The sequence below is a fragment of the Manis javanica genome, chromosome 4 (genome assembly GCF_040802235.1).
Source record: "Manis javanica isolate MJ-LG chromosome 4, MJ_LKY, whole genome shotgun sequence".
NCBI lineage: Eukaryota > Metazoa > Chordata > Mammalia > Pholidota > Manidae > Manis > Manis javanica.
In genome coordinates this window covers 40,352,587-40,376,384 of record NC_133159.1, presented here as the reverse complement: position 1 = coordinate 40,376,384, position 23,798 = coordinate 40,352,587, and the positions used below count along the sequence as shown (strand labels likewise).

The following is a 23,798-nucleotide window of genomic DNA, read 5'->3' as shown; positions in this document are numbered from 1 at the left end:
GCATTTTCAGTGCTGGACATCTAATTATTTACGGGGGTGGGGAGGGGAGAGGCTACATCATTGGGCAACCTCCCGAATAGTCTAAGGGGCTGAGAAGCCTGAGAGTCGTTTGCCTTCTCGCTGTGGGACGCGAGGCTCAGAGCCCGGCTGTCCTCAGCTGTCATGGGGGAGGAGGAAGGAGTGCTGGCACTGGCTTTGGGCACGAAGTAGCTCCAGCCGCTCCGCAGCGTCCCGCTGCCAGCTCACCTCTGCAAAGAGCTAGGCACTCACCGGCCCTTTGCCCCTGCTCCCACGTCGCTCTCCGGCCCCAGTCCTCAGGCACCGGTCGCCAGAACCATCCAGGGGATGGCCGCCTGCCTGAGGGCCGGGGCCGGGGGACCCTGGCCGCTCCAGTAGCCCGCAGCTCCCGGGGCGCTGCGGCGGCGGCCGGGAGGCGCCGGGCCCGCTCCCCCTCCCCGCCCCTCGCTCCCGCCTCCTGCCCGCTGCGCTGTGCGCCCGCTCGCCCCAGCCGGCTGGCGCAGCAGCGCACACACTCACTCCGAGGGCGCCTCCAAGGTTACCCGCGGGGTGGGGGCTGGGGCAGGCTCCGGCCACTGGCCTCCTCCGCTGCTTTCCTATCCCCGTGGCCCTTCCGCCGCTCCATGGAGACCAGGATCCAAACCCCAAAGCAGAAAAAAGGCTCCAAAGTCCGGGGAGGGAAGTCGAGCTGAGAGGCAAACAGGCGTCCGGGGAGGGGGCGGCCTCAGTTGGCTCTAGGTGCCTCGAGAGCTGGGTCAAGCGAGGTCGCGGCAAAAGGGGGCAGTGGTTCTGGCGGGTGCGCTCGGCAGCGCAGGCTGGGCCGGGGGCAGCGCGCAGGGGCTGCAGGCAGCACCGAAGCGCCCGAGGCGCCCCGGGCCCGCTGGGGGGCAGAGACAAGCGGACGGCCAAACCTGCCGAGGAAACTAACTAAATAAAAGGAGACTGTTATTTAAGGCGCGGAAATTTGAAATATTTGGACAGGAAGAGAAAAGAAAAGAAACCTTAGCGAGGGAGGGGAAAAAAAAAAAAAACAACGCGAGCTAACGGTTTTGAAACTCCCCCACCCCCACCCCGGGCTTTTCAGCGCGCCCTGAGGGAGCACTGGGCTCCAGTTTCCTCACTAGGGAGCCAGGAGCTGCGGTTAGAGTCTGGAGACTTTCGAAGGGACAGAAGGATGTCTTCTCAGTCCCTCCAGAGAGTGCTTGGGTTGGCTAAAGACAGAGCTTTTTCCCCCGATGTCAGCCTGGAAGATTGTCTCCTGCCTCTCATAGGTCCCTGCGTGGATCGGTTTTTTAGAACTGCCGAGTAAAATCAAAACAGTCTCCAGAGACCAAGACAGGGACTCCCCCCACGACACACACAACACCCGACAGCCTTTGATGAAGGTCACTTATTGCTGTCAGGAATACTGCGAATACGACCTTTTCTCGTTCCAGCACTGTGATCTTCCAGCGCTTCTGCTGTATTACTTCTAACCCCGGCAAAAGCCGAAAGCACCTTTTTGGGAACTGAGATTTCGAAACCAGTCCTGGGCCACGGAGTCCACAGCTTCGTTTGATCAACACGATAAGGGAAATTTATAATATTTCCTACTGAATTGCCTTCCCGAGACAGACTTCTTTTGTCTATTAGTCAACCAGAGTGGTGTATGTGTGCAAGCTCATCACACCATTACGAGATGCGTAATGTTTGTCAGTAAACTTGATTCACTACCGAAATATGGTGAAATGCAGTTTGCTTAGTTTCTCGGAGACCAGAAGGTGGATTGAGTCCCTTTTAGTATCCTCCTCCCCCAGGTGTAAGCCTGGGTTCAGTTTACTGGGCAGACAGCCTAAGTTTTCCGACGTGGATGAGGATGCAGTGAAGAACTGAACTTGAGAGCGCATCTCTGCTTAGTATCCTCCATCCCTTCTACAGAGTGCTCTGGTGCTCTGATCACTTTATTAATTAGCACTTGCCTCTTCGCCCTGCGTCTGAATAAGTCCAGACCCTTCTGCACCTCAGCTCACTGCAAATTAGACCCCATTCAACTCAGCAGCACCGTTTCTTCCGCCCAATGTATTTCGTCATATTCAGGAGTCTTACTGAATATTGTCGAGGTTTTTGAGAGATTGAATAATGGCTTTTCATATTTCCTAGAGGGGACCACAAAACTCATTTCTAAAATACTTAGATTAGCAAAGCTATTTCCTGCGAAGAGCCAGAAACGTGGCTTTGTTTTAACGCTTAGCATTTAGGCTGATGAAGAGAGCGAGCTCCCTCTCCTCTGTGCTCTGACCACCTGAGAAACAAGCAACTGCGAAGCACTTCTGCTCTTTAGCTTTATGATCGTCCTATGGCTTTATATTTGAAATCTCTAAAGAGCAGTTCTAATGCTGGGACTTGGTGGATACTGAAAAATCCATTAAACTCTACTTGAAATTCAGAAACGTCCATCTCTACAGTTGCAATGTGTAAAAGTGTTTTTTTAAAACGTATAGTCTTGTGTTTAGAAAATATTCAGCTTACTCAAGTAGTGTATTTGATATATTGATTCTGTATTAAAATGCAAAATGCAACATTTTTCCTTTAAAACATCTCAATTTTTACTTTTTCCTAAATTTTAAAATGTGTTGTAAATTTAATTTCATGTTGCTGTCAAAAATAAAATTGTTCAGTAATTTGTGGTTAGAGGTGGCAGAAGTTGAACTCTTGTATTACTTAGTGAAGGTGAATATTAGTGCCGAAGGAAAAGGATCAAACATTTTCTTCTATATTGTTTTATACTCTCATGGAAGATGAGTTATTGAAAACCACTTGCCATTCCAATCCTTGTTAGGGCAGGCATCAGAACCATGTCCTTCAATAAACCTTGAGGTATTTTGTTCTTTTTGGAGCGAGGGCAGGCAGAAGGAGGGGGGCTTTTACATAAAACATCTTTGTTCATGTGAGAGATGATGAATAAAGTATTTATACATTTATAAATGGTAACTGCATTGAAATCCTTTGGTAAAAATCTTTAATTGAAGTAATATAATAAGTAGTAGATGCTGGGAAATTCTCTTGGAAATTTGATATTTCTACTTAATTCCAAATTTTACAAAAATTTTAAGCACATTCTTAAAAAGACTTTATATGCCTTTGCTAAAATGTTTTATGGGTATCATGTAGGAGTGACCTATTTGTTCGTTGTAAACGTTTCTGTTCTTATTATAATGCAGCCTCTAAATTAATGAACCCTATATATATAATTTATATTGTTTTTCTTGCCGAGCTTTTTAATCCCCAAAAGTTGGTATCTGCATTTTATCTTAATACTTAAACATTTTCTAACTTCTGACATTCAGGGAGAAAAAACCCACTTAGTATACTTATGGTATTATTTTGGAAAATATATTGTTTAACCATTTCATTTTGTGATTTTTAAAATCTCAGTGGGAAGCACTTTTAAGGTGGCACTTTTTAAAAAGCGGCTTTTAGAACTAACATATTTTCGTTGTCAGATTGATACTTCTGAAATCTGTTTTTCAACTATTCAACTTAATTTTGAGAAAAGGGAAAGGTTAAACAGTAGGATAAATTCAAACTGAAATCATTTTAAGTTTGATCATCAAAAAATGTTCTTGTTTTGTTTTAAAGCAGAAATACTAGGCAACAAAATCTTTGGAGGGATTCATGAGGAGAAGAGGAAAAGAATAACTGAATCATCAATGCAATGTGTCTAGTTTTTCGATTGGTCTTTTTCCTTAGCAAGTGGCAAATTAAGTGGGGGTTACAGAGGAGTGGAAATCACATAAAAACATTGTCCTATTTTGAAAAAGTGTTTTAATTAGGAAAAAGAAGCATCAGGACAAACCATTTTTAAAACAAAATCTCCAAGTTGGTTATTGAGACTGGCAGAGGAGAAGCAAGGAAAAAGTCAAGGAAAGATAAAATATTCAGAAGAAAGTCAAAGCTATTTGCAATTACATATTAGAACTCGGGATTTTTTGCAGGTGAAAAAGATTTTGCTTAAATATATTCATAAATCTGTAGCAAGATTTCAAATTAGCAATTTCAGAAGATTTAACTAGCTGCTTAAAAGATGGCAAAACTGAATTTTAACAAGTGATATTAAAATAAGACAGCCAACCAATTATCTGACAAAATAGAAGGCAGTGTGGGAGAGCCCTCCCCACATTCATTGCAGATTCGCAGCTCCCTCCGCCTGGATTCCCTCCATTAGGCTAACGACCTCGTTCCTCCGGTACAGCCTGGCCAAGTCGCAGGCGGTGTCCCCCTTATGGTTCCGATGCCCCGTTTTGCTGGCCGTGTGCTTCACAAGGAACTCCACCACCGGGAGGTGGCCTTCTTTGGCAGCCAAGTGCAAGGGCAGGTTCCCTTCATTATCCTCGATGTTAACATCAGCTTGAAACTCCAGCAAAGTCTGTAAAGTGTCCAGGAAACCTGCTCTGGCTGCATCGTGAATGACAGCGAAACCAGTTCGGTCTTTCAAATCGGGGTTAGCACCTCTAAGTAGTAGTCTCCTGGCAATCTCGGGGTTTCCAAGTTTCATAACCTAGAAAATAAGAAAAAAAGGTAGAATCCTTTAAGTGCTCCTACTATAAAAATATTTTATAATACCCATCTCTCCTATTTATGCAATTTTTTATTTTCGGTAAAGGAGTGCTTGGGGAAGACCAATATGATGGCGTTTGAAGAGCACAATTGCAGGTGAGAAAGTACTAAGAGGTAAAAGTAGAATAAAACTTCTAAAAATTGAGTTTCTATGATAGAACATTTTAAATGGGCCTAAAAGTAGGATACATCGATCAATAAAATGAGTCCATCCTGTATAACATTCATTGACAGTTCAGTGCTCTATCTCCTATGAAGAGTTGTGTAATTTGTTTAAAGAAATGGAATTTAAGATTTAAGTAAAAGTCTCCTTCTCTTTGCTTGTTCCTGTTCAAAAATGTGCCTGGGATATTCATTCTGGAAAATAGAATGTGGGTAAAATCTATTTTCTAAAAAAGCTACTGAAAAGAATTAAAGAAAGTGAGTTTCCTTAAAACCCCAAAGAAGTGTTTCCACACACCAGAATCCATCACCTGGTGTAAAATTGATCTATTAAAAATCCAGATCTGATATTTTCTTAAATGATTAATTTCCACAAGTTCTTTCCAAATAGATATAGCCCCAAATTTCCAAGTGTTTAAAAAATTTTTTCTTTGTACATTATTTCATACTGCCTACTAGGTGTATTAAGTGCTTAGAATCCTACACTTGAAATGTTAAAGTGTTACCGCTTATTAAGGTATTAAATAAGCAAGTGTTCTAAATTGCTTATGGTATTGATTTATCTAAAACTAAGTTCATGACATGCAGTGTATTAGATAGGAGACGATTCTATGGCAACTGTTCTTGAATGAAACAGTCATCCTGCTGTATTACCTACTGTTTCTTAAGGTTCTAAATAGCCTCCTGATCTTCAAGTGAGCAAGAGAAAATAAGGTATTTAATTGTATTTTGTGACACAGCTTTGTCTTGTGGTTTGAGCCCATTTAATAATCAACTGGTAATCCCATCTTATTTCTTTTGCAGTTATTATCAGGCATTTAGGAATAGCTATTTGTAAACGGCCAACATTTTGAAAGACAGAATGTGGTATTAAAGTTTGCTATCAACATACAAATAACTCACATGACAAAGACTTATCTACTGTTGTTTGGATGAATATATTTCACACTAATAAGAGGCTCTCATAATTACAAAACATCTTGTAAAGCAGCATTCAGTTATACAATACATATAATTTAGTTGTGAAAAAATATGGTTTCATTAACATGCCAGGAAATTTAAGCATTTTAACTGGTTTCATTTATATTTAGGTATATTTATAGTAACCCAAATTTATAATAAATAGATTATATAGTAGACACTCAATGTTTGTGAAATTAAATATAATCCATTGCAAAATACACACAAAATTGATTTATCTCCTTAAAAATGTTTGTTTTAAAAATAACCACAAATTAATATAATAAAATATATTTACAATGAATAATATTTTGTAAATATAACTATATAGATGTCCAAGATACTAAGTTTGCCAGTTGATAAAACCCTGCTGACTTTTAGCTCTTCCCTTGGGTCATTGGTAAAAATGATACATAATTTATTTTTCAAGAACTTCTGTGAGATATGCTCTTTGGTTATTAAAAATTAACAGTCTAATTGGGGCCACAACTGCCTCCAAAGATTTAATCACATTTAAGGATTTTGACTGGGAAAAATAAGAGACAGACACCTTGGCCCTTTGTAAAGCAAATGTACAAATATGGCCTTTTATATTACTCTAAATGAGAAGATTACGCTAGGAAGAAGGAAAAAGCTTTTGCAACTGAATTAAATAAACATAACTGTAGAAGAAAATTTGCTGTCTTTCACAGAAAATAACAGTAACATTGGAAATTGTTTTGAAAGAAAGTTCTTTCTTGACTTATGAGACAACTTCAGAGTCAGGATTATACATACTGAAAAAAGCTTTGAGACTTCTGTTTGTGTGTGTTTCATTATATGTACTAGGACTAAGCCACAATAAGTGGGTGTTAGTATCTCGATAAGTATGTTTAATATAAACAAGATTGCAGAGTTGTATTAAAAATGTTTGTCAAAACTTTTTGTTGCAATATTAGTCTCCCAGTCTTCCTGTTCGTCAGAAGTCCTGTAAGATCTTATTCTGAATATGGATTAAATGGTTCATTCTTTGTGAGATTTATATAATCTTTTGAGTTTTCAATAGGAAACTTCTCAATATATTAAATTTGTGGCATTGCCATCATCACCAAATCTGTTAAAAACTACTAGGTGTCAAAAAAAATTCCTTTCCCCACTGAATCTACCTGAAATAAGATAAATAATTTAGTATCTATGCATTAGCTTCTTTAATATTGAAACTTTTGCAAGGTCAGTGTATTCGGATTTAAAATGTACAGACTATATGGACTTTGCTCTTAATGGTGTGTCTCCTGCCACTTAAATTTCTAGTTCTTGTAACAAAAACAAAGCATTCTAAAATCCCTCTTTCCAATGGATTTTCAAAAACAGCCAAGTGTTGCATTTCCGAATAAGAATAGTACATAAGAATATCATCAGAACTTTCATAAAGCAACTAGTGGAGACTACTTTGCCATTGTTCTATTTCTAAGCCTTTCAACTAAGTTACATGATAACGTACAGAGGAGAAAAAAATAATCAGGTACAATACTTGGCGGCTGGACATGTTTCATTTGTTGCTTGTAAATCTAATTACTGAAAATTAGAACATACCACTGCATGACCACAGAGACAAAAACTACAGACTGAGCTCTGATTAGGAAACTTAACTTTTTATTCTTCCTCAATCCTAAATGGGTAGATGGTATTACATTAACTGTGAAATGTAAAATGTACATCCTGTCCCCGTGCCCAGGCCACTCATTCCAAACAAGGAAAGGTCGTTTGTCAAAACTTGAAGCATTTGACGGAAAAACACCCTCGCCAATAGTCAAGAAAATTCACATTAAAGGCAATTATTGGAGCAAAGTACGGAAACCACTAATAGCAGTGTATTTTCTTCAAATAATAATCATAATAATGTGTTTACAGAGCTGTCTTTAAAAAATAAAAAACAAAACCAGAAACTCGGCGCTGCTACGACTACTTTAAAATCCCTACCGTCATAAAAACATTCCAAAAATTAAGCCAAACCTGGAACCCACTTGATATCGAGGGTGTTATTGGTTTTGACGAGCTTGTTCAAAGTACGTCATTTGGGGGAACTAGATCCACTTAAAGATATAAAATATGGCAACCAACTAGGTTTAAAAACAGTGAAATTTTGTACCCCTGAAAGCTTATAAGCTGTTACTCTAGAAACCCGGGTCACGTAGGCAACATTGTTGACCTGTTTTCCCCACCTCTCTGGATACCAACCTGCAGCGCAGTCCTTCCAAATCCATTTTGTGCATTGACGTTTACATTATTTTGCAACAAACTAGTAAGTTGCTCTAGGTCCCCCCTGGCAGCTGCGGACGCCAACTCGTTCCCCCAAGGCTCGGCCATTCTTTAGGGTCCTGACGATCGGGAAAAGATGAATTAGTTGTTTTTCTTTTTCCCCTTTCCTTTCCTCTTAACCAGGCTGCATGATGGCATCGGAGACTGACAGAAAGACGGGGATGGTTAATCTGGAGTAGAGCTTGGTAGTAAATACTAGTAAGATCTGCCTGCCAAAAGCCCGCCCCTCGATTCACACGTGATTATTCAGCAAAACTGAGCCATTGGAGAGGGGCTCCGCTCCTCGCTTTTTAGCTTAACCCCTATGAAGAATTCTGGCGATTCAAGAAAGAGACACACAGACACATATATTCCTGGTAAATTACTCTGGATGTAAAACATAGGCAGAGTTGTCACGTACCTACACTACAGATGTGTGAGGAATGTGTGTGGAGACTTAAAGGGACTAGATAGGGCAAAAATTACCGCGGAAGAAAAGACATTTTGGGGGAAGAAAAGGCATTAACCCACCCTTGTTCACGGTGGTGACTTGAGCTGCGCGAGCCAGAGCTGCAGGGGCAGGTCCACGGAAGGGCTCTCCTCCATCCGTCTCGCCGAAGGGGTAATCCTGAGTCCTCCGCTTCAGGGAGAGCGTCGCGGGGGCTGGACGCTGACGTGCTCCGGGGGGCTAAAGACGATCGCCAAAGGCAAACAGGAGTAGCAGTTCCGTGGTCCTCAAGTTACAGGTCCTAAGGACTCCTCAGTGTCCTCGGCTTCTCGGGAGGAGCCTTTAGACGCGTCCGGGCCAAGCCGCGGATTAACGCCGCGCGGGAAGGCTCCGGTGCCCTCCCGCCGGGCTGCCGCAGCCCTGCGGAGCCTCAGAGGCCGTGGGAGCCAGGTTCTGTGCGCGTCTCCGGAGACGGCCGGGCGCGCGGCGGGCCCCAGGCAAGCCGGTCATGCCGGCCCCACTGGGTCCCGGGACTCCGAGCAGCGTGAGGAAGCAGGAGAGTGATGCGGAGAGGGTCTACGGGGCCCGGGCTGCTGGAGCGGCGCGCAGCAGCATCGCGGCTGCACGGGCAGCCCACCGGCAACTTCCCGCCTACTACCGAGCCAGTTCAGACTTCCTACTGTAGACACTCATTGAGCTGCCGCCGCCGTCTTTTCCTTTCTTTCCCTGTTTTCTGAGGGCCTCCGGAGATCGGAAGGGTCTTGGGAAGCGCAGGCCAAGTTCTGAGTACGGGGACTCGCCACAGTCCCAGGGCGCAGCCGGTCCTGTCGTCCTCTCGGCGAGAGCCCAGCGGCTTCGGTGCCCGGTGTCACTTGGCCAGCCTCTCGCGGTTCCTCGGCCTGTGCCCCCAGCCGGTGCCGCCGACTGGGCAGCGGCCGCCAGCCCGCTGTGCTCTGGAGCCGAGCAGGGCAGCAGTGCCTCCTCCCGAGCCGCACCGCTCTCAGTGACACTTTCTTTTGTAGCTGTTTCCCCCAAATCTCTGATCTCTGCTCCCTTCACCCCTACAGACACTTGCCCTTCGTCCGCCTTTCTGCTCTTTTCCTTCCCTCCCTCTCCTGCTGCTTGTTTCTCTCAAACAGTTGCTGCTTCTGTCGCCGCTGCCGAGACGGTGCCGGTTTCTTCTCCCTTTTTTCCGACCTCATCAGCTTTTTTTGAAAAGAAAAAAATTGAGCGCTTTTTGAGTTGAAAAACCCGCCCCCATTTTAACGGCAGAGTTTTAAGGAGGCTCGGCAGAGTTGCAGTGCCGCGGGAGCGGGAAGGCCGGGCACCGCCCACGCCCCGCCCTCTGCCCGGGAGGTGCTCTCGCTCGCCACCTCGCTCGCCCCGCCCCCAGCCCCGCGCCCTTCCTCCCGCCTCCTGGCTCTCAGGCTCCCTCCCTCCGTCTCCTGCGCTGGCTCCCACCCGCCTGCCCCGCGGCCAGGCCCCAGCTGGAGCGGCGTTCCGCCCCGCGGAGCCCGGTTTGGCCGCCTCCGGCTGGCGGGCGGGATGGCGTCTGCGACGCGAAACGCCGGGCTCCCCGGAACCCGGCGGCGGCGACGGGGAGGAGGAAGAGGTTTGTTAATTAAGACGGCCGCGGAGAGCCGCAGGGCCTTGGAGGCTCGGCGCTCGGGCTGCAGTAAGCTGTCGCTGAGCGAGCTTTCCCCGGCCCTGACGGGGCAGGCCGGCCTGCCTCCGCGCTGCCCCGCTAGGCTCTCGAAGTTCGGGCGACCGGGCCTACGGCTACCGCCGCCTCCTCCGCGGCGCGTGCTCTGTAAACTCGGCCTCCTCCACGCTGCCTCGGACCTCGGCCTCGCACCTGCCAGACCAACTCCTAGGGTCGTTGTGGGCAGAGGTGGCCGTGGGAGAGGAGGGAGAGAGACCCGGGTTGACGGCAAGAACAGTACTTAGAGTACAAGTCTTACAGACTGATTTTTGAGAAAACTAAAGACATGATATAGGTAAGAAATCATGAACTCAGAAGCCTTAATGTTCCAGAACTCGAAACTACACTTCCATTTTGGGGGGGAAAGGGAGCAAAGCCAATTAATTTTAAAGCAAAATTTAAAGTAAGTTTTGGCCATTTCTTTATTGCTAAAGTTCTCTCTTTGACATCTTAGGTAGGGACTTGTTTAATTGGGGGAGGGGGCTAAATGTAAAAGAAGAGTCTCTTCCCTCATCCTTTATTTCAGTCACCAAGACACCAGTTCTCCCTGTACTTTTAACCTCTTTTAGCTATGTAAGATTACTAAACTATTGCTTTCTGTATTTTTTGCTTTTAAAAATACCCAACACGGTCGCATGATGCACCCAGTGGTCAAAATGAAACCAAGCAAAAAATGACAAGTGGTCTAATTAGTACTGGCCTCTAGCAGACATATACTCAAGCAACATCTGTACCCAGCAACTTGAAGTATAATGGAGTTTTAGCAACAAAACATACCAGAAACATTTAGATTGGCTGCTGGGTAGAGGGAGACTTGAAACTGGGAAGAATCTGGCAGTGTTTTCTTTAACTGAATTGTTGAGAAAAAAGTAACCAGAGCTCTTTTCTTAGATAACTAAACTTGGACTGTGAAAGCATGAACTGTATCACCAGAAATTAACTCCTCTCTTGCATGTATTTAGACATTTCAAATATATTTAGAATTCTATTTATACTAGTACATACTATAAATAACATAATTTACCTATTCCTATTCTGGGAACTTACTCTGTAATCTTTTAGTACAGCTGGAGGGTGTGATGGTATATTAGCACTGTTGGCTGATAAGAGGTAACTGGTATTAGTCCAATTTATGAGAGTTGATTTCTAGCATTTGTTATGGTTTCTTGCTAAGAGAAGATACTGTAATGAGGAAGAACCTTAAATTATACTTATTATGTAAAGTATAGGTATATATTTGTTATAATTTCCATGAAATAATATGCCATATATTATAATATAAATTCCAATGAATAATAAGTAAAATTCATGGTAATACAAGATGAATACAAAGCTGGATTACGATTTTTGGAGGTCCTGAGCCTTGAAAAGATTTTGATGTCCCACCATCCCATGCCATATGTAAGTAAACCTAAAACAAAACCAAAAAACATGTGTAAAGAAGTCCAACAAATACAGTCAATTAAGAAGTCCAACAAAGTTGTGATTTTTCCTGATGATTAATTCAATGTTTTTGCTGAAAATATTAAATTCATTAAAGAAGGTTTTTTTTTTTATAACTCTGGCTTTGCTGTTGCCCTAAAGCATATGCTTAGTGTGCTTGTGTAAACTAGAAATGGCAGCACAAAGGTTGTAGTCTTAATTCAGAGAGAATAAATAAGCACCCCAAAGTACCTCCAATGAAAATCTAATATTTACTACATGCTAGTTCACTGAAACAGATTCAAATATGAGTATCTCTACCCTCAATCAGCATACATTCTCACATGGTATACAAGACAAACTCACAGTTAAGCATCTACTTTATTGAAAGTAGCAGTTTCTCCTTTACATATAGTAATGATATGTCTTTCAAACATTGAAATAGAGGCTCTATAGTTGGATATTAAACACTAACAGTCGCGGACATTTTTTCCCAGCAGTTCATACTCATTTTAAAGGGCTTATAGAAATATAATCAAATTGTTTTGTGTTCTTCCCTCATTGAAACTAGTATGCAGTTTTTGAATGATTAACTTATAGAAATGTGTATGTGGTATTTACAATTTCTTTACCTAGTCTCAAGATCTTCCTCTTTGTTGTATTTATAGATCCAACAGAGGTGGAAAACAGACCGGTACCCTGAGGGGATCTTTTTACTCATTTCATAATTGTGGTTTTGGCATTTTATTTCTGAGATTCTGCAGGCTTTTTTATATGGGTACTCACACCACTTATGAAAGTCATTTTGTTAAGTAAGAGAAAAGAAGCATGGTAAGCAACTCAAAAGGTTAAACATAATAGTAACAATATTTGTATAGTATTTCATGGTTGTAACATACGATGCACACATTATTTAATCTTTAAAAGAACTTAGATATGGTAATTATCTCCCATTTTTCAGGTGAAGGCATTAAGGTTTATAGAGATTGTGACTTGCAGTCAGTAGGTAGTGGATATAGGATTTGAACTCGTATCTTGGGGACCCAAGTCTTATGTCTTTTCCATTACATAAGAGTCCAGGATCAGGCACTAGACTCCTAAAGAACATAAAATTATTAGATGAAACATATCTTTGATTACTTAAGTGTGGATCTAACTCTGTAATAACATTAGTCTTCTCATGAATTACATTATAAGCAAGTAGCATTGTTAAAAGCTTGGTTAACTTAATCAAAGGATCAAGGTTAACCACCACCAGTATTAAGTCATGTTGGTATCATGTGCCCCTAATATGGTATGATAAGAACACATCACATCTGTGATATTCTTCCCTAAATATATAAACTCAGTATAATTCCCAGAAAACATTAGTCAAACCCAAATTGAGGGACATTCTATAAAGTTCTTGGACACTACGCTTCATAAGTCAAGACTAACAAATTGTCACAGATTGGAAGAGGCTAAGGAAACATGATGATTAACTGTAATGTGGTATTCTGGATTGGACCCTAAAACAGAAAAAGGAAATTAATGTAAAATCAAATAGAGTCCAGAATTAATTATTAACAGTATTGTACCAGTGTTAATTTCTTAATTTTAAAAGCTGTACCAGGGTTATGTAAGATGGTAGCAGTAGAGGAGGCTGGATAAAAGGTAAATAGGAACATTCTGTACTATCTTTGTAACTATTTTATAAATCTAAAATGATTTCAAATAAAAATTTATCAAAATAACTATAAAATTTATTATATGAAATAAATATAAAAGAAAAATTCCTTTTACGAGAGTAATGGTAAGATCAAAGAAAATGGAGATTCTAGAAAACTACATTTGAATTAGGCTGAACTAATTAGGCTGAGTTAATGTAGTAGACCAACCATGAGAATGAAAAGATTAAAATACTTCTCCTTTGCTCATGCTTATGTACCAAGAGTCTATATTTTTGTTCTCTCAGTTTGTGACACTGAAATGAAATTCTCTTAAGGAAAGAATTCTGGGGAAATGAAAAATGAATTATTTTTTTCTCTTAATTCAGTGTTTAATTTTCTTCCATTCCTTTCTCTGTAGTGGGCAATTACTCTGGATGCTGGGTATCTAACCATATATAGTTAGTCACAGGGAAGAATCTGTCTCTTCAAGAACTGCAAAGACTTTGCAGCTTGGAGGGTAAATTGCAGGGAGGCAACAGAGTAAGTGGAAAGAGCACTAGTTTTGACCTGGCTTTAAATACTAGGTGTATCATTTTGTAGTATGACTTTGGGAAAATCCATAACTTCTCTGAGCAGTTTTTTATTCTGTAAAATTGCTGTAAGAATTAAGTGAGATAAGGTGTGTAAGGTACATCCAATAAAAATGAATAAATTCAAAAGTATTGTTATTATGTACCTAAGACTTTGCTATGTATCAACTATGGTGAATATAAAAACACATGGGATAAAGTGGTTTATAATCTCAAGGAATTTTCAACCTTTGGGAAAATGTTAAAACATGTATGGATGATACAATTAGAGAAAAAATTACAGAATTTATCATAGCATTAAATTGTGCTATAAAAATAGTAAACGTTGTGATTAGAAAGAAGAATCCTTGTTGGCTGAAGTTTTATGAAAGCGGTGGCCCTGAGAAAAGCATTTAGGAATTGGTATATAGAGAAATGGCAACTAACATGTTTGGAGAACTTTAAGGTTTCTGAAGAGTTTTCATAAGAACTGTATCAGTCAATATTCATAATCACCCTGTAAGTTTTATAAGCCCCATTTTAGGGATAAAGAAATTGAGACTCAGGTTTTTTGTTAAGGGGCAGCATTAGAACTCAAGCCTAGTAATGCTGATTATGAAATCTAGGCTCATTTTGTAAGGATATTTTGTGTTTTCCATGCATTTTCATAATTGTTTTCTCATCACTGAAACAGTCATGTCAGAAGCTGAAGTCAGAGACTAAGTGATCATATGTTTTCCCAGCTAATTAGTTGAGAAAGCAATACTAGAACCCATATGCCCAAATGGCTAGGGTATTCTTCTCATCTTTCTACAATACACATTTTTTTAACTTCCATATGAGAGAGAAAGGAGGGAGAAGGGGAGCAGCACTGGATTTGAATGGGCTTTAAAGTATCCATAAGTTATCACAGAGAAAAAACTCAGCTTTCCAGGGCTGCAGTTAATCCTGACCATGCGATTAGAGACAATTATTCAACTGCCTTGTGTTGTGAGTGACATATATGAGTGGGGTAACTGAATTGTCACACTTAAATTGCTGATGCTGTGATTCAAATTTGTGTTATATTTTGGAATTACTTTCTTAGGGATGACAATTAAACAAGACACTTCATGTGACTACAAAAGGTTCCATACCTTATCTAGCTAATTCTGGGCTAATGCAGATTATCATATGAGAGTTGTAAGCCAGACTGTTTTAATTTAAGAAAACAGAATAAACCTAGATCTTTAGAACACCATAGTGATCTTCTTCGTGTTCAGGGAACTACAAAGACCTAGGTAGGCCTTGTTTCTCTATGTGATTTCACAGGTATCTGTTTTAACTCTATTGCATAAAATCAGCAATTTTACTTCATACTCTCAGGATTTAACATTTTTCAAGGCAAGTAAATTCCCAATTCAGTACAGATGATTGTATTTTCCCAAGTCAAAGATGAACATATTCCACTGTCACTCCTCCTCCAGCCTAGATGACAATTACAAATATGATACTTCAGTATACATAGTCTTTGGCTATTTTTGTTTCAAAGCCTTCAATTTCTGATCATAAGTTGAAAATTTTAGTAAGTGGTATCTTACTATAATTTCTTCACTAATGAAGGTACTTTAAATTGACTATTCAAAGCTGCACTCAAGTTTTTGAGATTTAAGACATTTGTAAGATGTTCAGATCTAAAAAATGTAAAAGGAATAGAAAGATTTTTATTTCTGACTAACAAAACAATTGCTCATCTTTTTCTTGGGGTCGACATTTTCACCTTTCTCAGCTTCCATGTCCCCCCACGACCCCCGGTCTACCGTGGGAATCTGGGTACCTCTGTGTTAACTGAGTCTGAGGGTGCAGGCGTCAGGGGGTTTGGGATTGAGCGTGACAGTGTGTAAGCGAGTTTTGACAGTGAGGCTGAGCGTATAAGACTATGTGAAGTTATATATTGGCGAAAGTTTTTTAGAGGAAATGTACATTTATAAGTTGCTGTTAGACGGGTTGTGAGATTGTGTTGAGTTGGTCTGTGAGGCTTGGTATGTATGTGTGTGACTATGAAACCACGTAAGGCGCAGAATCTGATCCTCGCCCCAGCACTGGGGGAGGTGGTACCCAAAGCCTTTGCTTAGCTCCAAACTGGAAAAACCTGTTACGGGACTTCAAGCTCCCGCAGTTGCAGAGTTAGAGTCCCTGCCCGCGGCGCGCAGTTCCCTGCCCGGTAGCAGCGCGCCCGGCGCTTGACAGGAGGGCAGTCACGTGGCAGCCGCAAAGCGGCGCTTTGCGACCTCGATGACAGGCAAAATGTGCGACAGCCGAGGCGCTGGCCAACCACGGGTGGAGGCGGCAGCCAGGGAGGAAGCGGAGGAGGCGGAGGCGACCGTGGCTTTCGCCCGCCTGCTAGTTCTCTCGGTTTCCCCGCCCCCGCCTGTCTCGCCGCCGCGGAAGGGAGCCGGGTGCGCGCTGTCGCAACCTGCCCTCATCCTGGCTAACGACTGTTAAGACCGGACACTCATCCAGATCAACCTCCCTGTCACGGCGGCTGCGGCGCGGGCTCTGTGGGGCGCAGGCGGGCGGCCTGGGCGCCTGAAGGTTACCGGGTGCATGAGCGCCTAGCCTCCCGCGCTGCCCCGCCCGCCGGCCCGCCGGCCCGCCCGCCGGCTCGCCCGCCAGCCCCTCGGCGCCCGGCGGCGGCGGCGGCGGCGGCGACGGCCGCAGGAGGCGCCGTCTTCCTCCCAGGTGCGCGCTTTGCTCCCGGAGCCTCGGAACTCGACTGCCGCCATGGCGTCCAACATGGACCGGGAGATGATCCTGGCGGATTTTCAGGTGAAATGTCTCTCCCTGTTCCCCTCCCACCTCCAGCCTTGCGGGTTATCAGTGCCAAGAGGGTGGCCTCTTCCCAGCGTTTGTTTGGATACTGAAGTGGTGTGTGGTTTGGGCTTTTATATGGGTACTTGGCTTTTATATGGGTACACAGACTTATGTGGGTCTGTTTGTGTGTGTTGAGCCATGGGGGAACGTGTAATAAATATGCTGTGTTGGGTGTGCGTAGAATGTGTTATAAATAGCTTGAATGGGATTTGTAGGAAGAGGGTGTGGTATATTTGGGTTATTATGTATGTGGACTGTAATATTTTCCTGTGTTCATGGAGACTGTAGAATTTGGAAGTATTAGGTGTGGGCTTTTAAGTATTGGGTGTTTTGGGTAAGGAGTTTTGGCTTGTTCATGAGAATGTGCTATGTGGAGTGTGGGTGTGGAGCATACGGTGTTGTGGGTGTGGTGTATTATATTAAGGGGAGAGTAAAAAAGAATGAGGAGGAGGAGGTAGGGTAACGGGGTATTATGGTGGTTTTCAAGGAGAAATAAACATTTCAGACTTTAATGCCTTATTGGAATCTTTGAGAGGTAGGAAGTCAAGGAGGCGGCAAATGGAGTGTATGTGGCAAAGTATCTGCAGTGAATTCACAAGCTTAATAAATACCAATTCATATTTGTGATTCCCCTCCCTTACAGATTTCAATTACTTGGTTGATGTCCTTTCTCCAGAAATAATTTAAAGAATAAGCAAAGGTTATTCCCTTACCAACTGTAGTGACACTGGCATATAAGTACTTTAGGGAGGCCCCTTGAAAGCAGAGCTGTATGCATCACAAAAGACTTGGAGTTAGAACTAATACCCTGTGAACACCCCCATTGCCTTTTGATGTTTGGTGAAGAAAATACCGTAGTGAGATATTTTTAACCTTTTATTTTAGCATTAACTTAGAAGCTACTGTTGTGTATAGGCAGACTGTTCCTTCATTAACACTGACATTATTGCACATGGTCTAACACTAATAAAGTAGGCAATATGTTTCCTTACAAAGACTTTATTGGGCTTTTCTTCTCCCTCTTTCTCTGATTTTTTAAGTTCCTCATTTTACAACTTAATATCCTTCTGGCCATTTTCAGAGTTTGCTCTTTTAATTACCCAGTGATATCTGACAGATTAGGAATATGTACATACCTGCATTTAATTATACTCTAACTTCCAAACTCAGACAGAAAGAAGGTTCTGGAAATAAAAGTTGACCACAAGGCTTTAGTGTTTTGTAGGATTAGAATTCGCCTGAGATATTTTTTTGCCTAAATCATTCATCTTTTCTTTTTCATCCTTCAACTGAATGCATATCTAACGTGGAATGTGGTTGTGTGAACTCTGTAGTTCTAGGAGTAGTTTTATCCTTTTATAAAATTGTTATATTGAGGTAGGGATGGCTTTAGACAACAACAAAAATTATAGTTTCCCTCATTAAAAACTTCAAGGTAATTATAACTTTGCTTTGATTTCACCAAACTTTTTACCTCTTTTAATAACTTGTGGCTGCTTGCTCTCTTTTTATTTGTGACAATTATGTTTACTGTGAGGCTTGTGTCAGCCAAGGAAAGGAAATTTAGGATTTTTGTTTTCAGAGGCAAAGTAAGATTTTCTGACAAGCATTTGGAATTTTTTTTTGATCAAATTAATACATTCTAATATGTTTTTCTCTTCAAACCAATGGCAATGTTGTGAACAATTGTTTATAAAATGGAAAAAAGCTTATGGCATCTACAGTGAACAATTGTTTGCCAAATGGTGAGAATTAATTTCATATTATCAATAGGTAAGAGAACATTATTGGTAGAATAAAAATTGTTTAGAAAACTATACATGTATTAAGCTCTTTAGCCTTTTATGTTTAGAAACCTTGTGTTCCTCTTACAAATGATGGTAACAGATCAGTTTGCTCTTAAAATCAATATTCTTCCTATGTTTTTATGTTATATAAATTTTTTATAGGATTCACTTAAAAATTAGCCTTTATCTAGTTATCAGAAATCATGTAATTTATGTTAAAGATTGCAGCACAAGATTTGAAATGTAGATACTTAGATGATACTAGTTTCTATAACTGAACGATCAATTTCCCCACCCAAAAGTGAACATAGCAAAATGATACTCCATTTACTTCATATGACTATGTAATAATTCTCAGAGCTGCCTTTGTAGAAAGGGATATTTTGATTATTAATAGGAATACAATGTCTAAATATGGAAAAGCTTTTGAGAAGGATTTTTGTATTCTCTTTAACTATTTCAATTCAGTAGACAAAGGACTTCTGTTGAAATAAGCGGAGGAGTGGATAACAAACTTATGAGGTAAATAGAACATAATTTTACTGTGTTCACTTTTGGGTGGGGAAATTGATTTGCCCGATTATAGAAGAAACATGTATTTTTCAAGTATCTACATTCCAAGTTTTTAGCTATCATTTAAAAAATAAACTACTTGGTTTCTTCTAACTGGAGAGGTAGTGGGTAGAAGACTACAGCTCAGAGTTAATGGGATAGTTTTGGGATTTTGTAGATAAGTGAATTCACTACAAAGCAAATATATTCCAAATTGTCCTGTAAAAAATTTTTCCCCAAATAAAAACAGCTCCCAAATAAAATTTTTTTTTAAATTGTGAAGTACACATAATGTAAAATTTGCTATCCTAACCATGCTTCTTCCAATTCAGTGGCATTAAGTATATTCAATATATTGTTTTTGCAACCATCATCACCACCCATCTCCAAAACTGTTTTTATCTTGCAAAACTGTAACTGTGTACCCATTAAATAATAACTTCCCAGTTAGCTTTGCCAACCATCATTCTACTTTCTGTCTCTATGAATGCGAGTACTCTAGGTACTTCAAACTCACACAATCATACAGTGTTTGTCCTTTTGTGACCCGTTTATTTCACTTAGCATGTCTCCAGTGTTCATCTATGTTGTAGCATGTGTCAGAATTTCCTTCCTTTTTAAAGGCTGAATAATATTCCACTGTATGCATAGACAGTAGTCCCCCCTTATCTGAGCTTTCAGTTACCCTCAGTCAACTGCTGTTCGTAAGTAGATGATCCTCCTGATGATGATAAGGTCAGTGGTAGCCTAATGCTGTGTCACATGTGCTCATCATTTACCTCACTTCATTTTAACCATGTAAACATTTTATCATCCCACATTATCACAAGAAGAATGGTTGAGTACAGTACAATAAGATATTTTGAGAGAGTGAGAGCCTACATTTACATAACTTATTACAGTATATTCTAATTGTTCTATTTTATCATTGTTGATCTCTTTCTGTGCCTAATTTATAAATTAAACTTTATCATAGGTATTTATGTATAGGTAAATCATAGTATGCATAAGGTTTGGTGCTATCTGTGGTTTCAGGCATCCACTGAGGGTCTTGCAATGTATCCCCTGTCTTATCCACATGTGTTTATCCATTCACCTGTCAGTGGACACTTTTTCCCATGTTTTGCCTATAGTAATCATTAATGCTGCTGCAGTGGGTGTGCAAAATATCTTCGAGCTCCTGTTCACAATTCTTTGTGGGTGTATTTCCAGAATTATTGGATCATATGGTATTTCTGTTTCTAATTTTTTGAGGAACTGCCATACTGTTTTTCACAGTGGTTGCACCACCAGACTTTTGAATGGAGAGAATGATAGTATTCTATTTAATTAATTATTTGTAAATTCAGCTCTGAGCATGAGTTTAGGATTTGGAATAGTTTAACAAAAATCAGCTTTAAATGTAGTGTTAGCATATTATATTATTGGTAAAGGAATGACTAGAGCAGTACACCTATGGTTCTGGCTGGTCAGAGCCAGGAAGGGAGTGTAAAGGAATTTCCTGGGTTTAAAAAACAGGCAAGCATTGATGAATAATGACAAGTTTCTTTTTTTTTTCTTTCTTCTTTCTTCCTTGATGTCTTTTTATAACAGAGATGTATTCAGGTGAAAATTTCAAATCTTGTTCTTTTTGTAATTGTAAAATTCTTCAACATTTAAATTTTTTTAGGTTAAGGGGTAAAAGATCATTTGTTCCAACTTTTGGGACTGTATTTGGTTTGCTCACAGATTTGAAAATAGTTACCCTAACAGAATTGCAGTTGCTATCAAATAATATCAGCAATATTAGTTACCTCTTGTTTTGGGTCTAGATGAACAAAAAAATGAGTTGGTTCCCCCCTACACCTTAACCTTTCAATTAATATCATGCTAATTTCTTTTCTTCTAAGATACATTTTTATAACAGTTTTTCTTTGGGAACAAATACAGTGGTGTAGCCATTTAGATTAGTCTGACGTACTGGTCTGAAAATTTTTTCCTTTCTGATACTACAGAGACATAGATCATAGCTCTGCTCAAAAAAAGGAACAAGTCTCATAGTAGTAATATTTTCTTTAAGACTCTTTCAGAAACAAAACCTTACCTGCCTTGCTAAAAGAAAGTATTTTTCTGAACTTATTTTTCCAGCAGTCACCTGTTGAGTCCCTTTATTTCTTCTCTAATTTGGCACTGAGTTTGATGTTACTTTCAGTTATGTTTCCTGGATGACACAATTGTGCCTTTGTTTTCCACTCCTAGTCTTTCCAGCTAGTAATACCTTTGCTGCCTAAATTGCTTTACACATTTTTGTATTTTAGGCTATCACTTTTAATTTTTCATTTACGTGTCAACTCTTCGAAGCATGGATTCTTTCATGACAGTACTGGTAAGTCATTTATAAGTAGTTTCTGCCCCTTCATAAAATTTTTTACTTGTAAACAAAGCTATGAATTCCTCTTCTTTCTTTTTAGTTTGATATAAAGAAATATATTCTACAAAAGAGGATGCCGTACTGTGCAAGTAGATATGGTATCAATCCAAAAGGATAGGTATCTTTTGTGATGTTGTGGATTAGAGACCAGACTAAGTAACCATGGAACATCATATTTATTTCCTGGGAGATGCCTTGGACTGGAGATTAAGTACTGTGGATAAAAGTAGTCTTGTTACTGCCCTTTTTTCACTTTCTTCACTATCCTCTTTATTAGGGGACAAATCATGTTGTTTTAGTGTTTGGATTGTCAGTCAGTCAGAAAATAATGTTTTGGCATGTAGAATAAAGATTAGTAGTTAGTGGTTAAGAGTATGGACTTTGAGGTCAGATCATGTGGATTTAAATCACAGCTCTGTCTCTCACTCATCTTGTGACCTATGACCAATCACTTCTTTGCCTCAGTTGCCCCATATGAAAATTAGTTACATCATGTAAAGTTATTAGAACAATTGTCTGACATAGAAAGTGTTCTGTAAATTTTAGCTGATAATACTCACTTTTGACAATTTTGAGATATATATTTGTTCTTTGCAGGGGATCAGACATCATATATTTCTATTTTATCATCTTTCTTTTTGTGGAAATTGACCCAGACAAAGGAAGTTACTTGTCCAAGGTCATGGGCTGGTTAGAAAGGAAGATTTTATCCAGGTACACATAAGAGCGTTCATGTTCTAGCTTTTAATTTGTCAGATAGTTTGAAGTTCTAGAGGAAAACAAGACCCACCATTCAGAAATATCTCCAACTGTTAAAACTTACATATAAACTAAATAAAATAAATTAACCTGGTGTGTAACAGACATGCATCCATAAGGAAGGAAGGAAGGGAGGGACAGAGGAAGGAGCAGGGAAGCGAGGGACTGACACTATAGTTTGTTGTTCCTTGTCTACCATTCATTCTAGTTTAGTGCTATCCTTCTAACCTCACAGGTGGTTAGAAGCCATGAAATGAAGAGTCTTTTGATTTGTTGAGCATGGTTGGGTTTATACCTGTTGTTTGTCAGACTGGTTTTTTGGACTCTAGATCAGGAGTCAGGAAACTATAGCCTATAGGCAGGCTGCTTATTTTTATACATAGAGATTTAATGAAACACAGAAACACCCATTCATTTATCTATTGTCTGTGGCTGCTTTTTTGCTACTATGACAGGTGAGTAGTTGAAATACTTCATGGCCCGCAAGCGTAAAATATTTACTATCTGGGCCTTTAGGATAAAGCTATTCCTTGACTGCCATGAAACCAATATTTTTCTTCCTAGGTTTTAGTAACTACAAAGTGCTAGAACATTTGAATGCCTTACAGGCAGCATTATATGGTTACAACTCCATAGGCAGTTAGAACTTTGCACTTAGGCAGACTAGAGCTCTAGTTTTCTGCATTTTTTTTTTGGTTTTGGCAATGGTTGTCTGAGCGTCATTTATCCTTTCTGGGTTTGAGTTACTCAGTCTATAAAATGGAGATCTGCCCAGAGGCTTGTTTACTTGAAAACAGAAAACTGGACTAGATCAGGTATTCAAATAGGCTCTAGAATAGTCTAATAATAATCACTTGGCAACAGTTGGGGTTGAGGACATTCAGTTATAATGTAGGTAATTGATCTAGATTAGGGATCAGCATACTACATTCTGAGGTCAAACTACCCTCTTCCTTTGTTAATAAAGTCTTATTGGAGAACAGTCATGCATATTCATTTACATATTGGCCACATTTGCCCTCAGTAGCAGAGTTGAATAGTTGATTGCAGGGCCTGGAAAGCCGAAAATATATGTCCTGCCCGTTACAGGAAAGTTTGCTGATCTCTAGTCCAGATGAGTCATTTTCAACCAAGAGTGATTGCTGTTCTCTAGGGTATATTAGGCAATGTCTGGAACCATTTTTGGCTGTCACAACTTGGGGGTGCTTCTGGCATTTAGTGGGTAGAGGTCAGTGATGCTACTAAACATTCTGTAATGCACAAGAGATTCCACAATGAAGAAATGTTTACCCCAAACCGTCAGTAGTGCTGAAAAACCCTGTTCTAAATCAGTGGTTTTCAAACTTCAACTTGCATAAGAATAACCTGTACGGCTTGTTAAACCACTGATTGCTGGACCCCACCCCAGAGTTTCTAATTAAATGGATCCTGGGTGGGGCTTGCAAATTTGCATTTTTACCAGGTTCCTGAGTTCTGTTGATGCTGCTGATCCAAGGACTGTACTTGAGAACAGCTTATCTAGATGACTTTAGAAGTTATGTCCATTCCTGTGATTCTTTGTTTTTGTGATCTTGAATATTGTTCCACTTTTAGGCTTAGGAAAATTGAGTATTTCCATATATACTTGATGCTCA

General features: G+C 40.5%; 2 protein-coding genes across 4 annotated transcripts in view; one reads left to right on the top strand and one right to left on the bottom strand.

Annotated features, from left to right (window-relative positions):
• Positions 1-3,805: 3,805 nt before the first annotated feature.
• CDKN2C (cyclin dependent kinase inhibitor 2C) lies at positions 3,806-9,791 on the bottom strand. 2 transcript variants are annotated; one of them, XM_017672456.3, is made up of 3 exons: positions 8,545-9,791; positions 7,954-8,093; positions 3,806-4,555 (listed from the first exon to the last, which is right to left on the bottom strand). In XM_017672456.3, exons 2-3 carry the CDS (start codon positions 8,080-8,082, stop codon positions 4,178-4,180), a joined length of 507 nt encoding a protein of 168 aa, XP_017527945.1. In that variant the 5' UTR covers positions 8,083-8,093; positions 8,545-9,791; the 3' UTR covers positions 3,806-4,177. The 2 variants fall into 2 exon arrangements, with proteins under 2 accessions (XP_017527945.1, XP_017527946.1); XM_017672457.3 differs by lacking the exon at positions 8,545-9,791 and having other exon boundaries at positions 7,954-8,232.
• Positions 9,792-9,962: 171 nt separating this feature from the next.
• FAF1 (Fas associated factor 1) overlaps positions 9,963-23,798 on the top strand; it is a 566,821-nt gene continuing 552,985 nt past the window's right edge. The window contains exon 1 of one of the 2 annotated variants that reach the window (XM_073233907.1): positions 9,963-10,458. Coding sequence is in view for 1 of the 2 variants with exons in the window: in XM_037021905.2 (XP_036877800.1) it covers positions 16,567-16,611 (45 nt within the window). In the remaining variant the exon portion in view is untranslated. Of the gene's footprint in view, positions 10,459-16,119; positions 16,612-23,798 lie in introns of those variants that run through there. The other variant, XM_037021905.2, reaches the window with a different exon arrangement.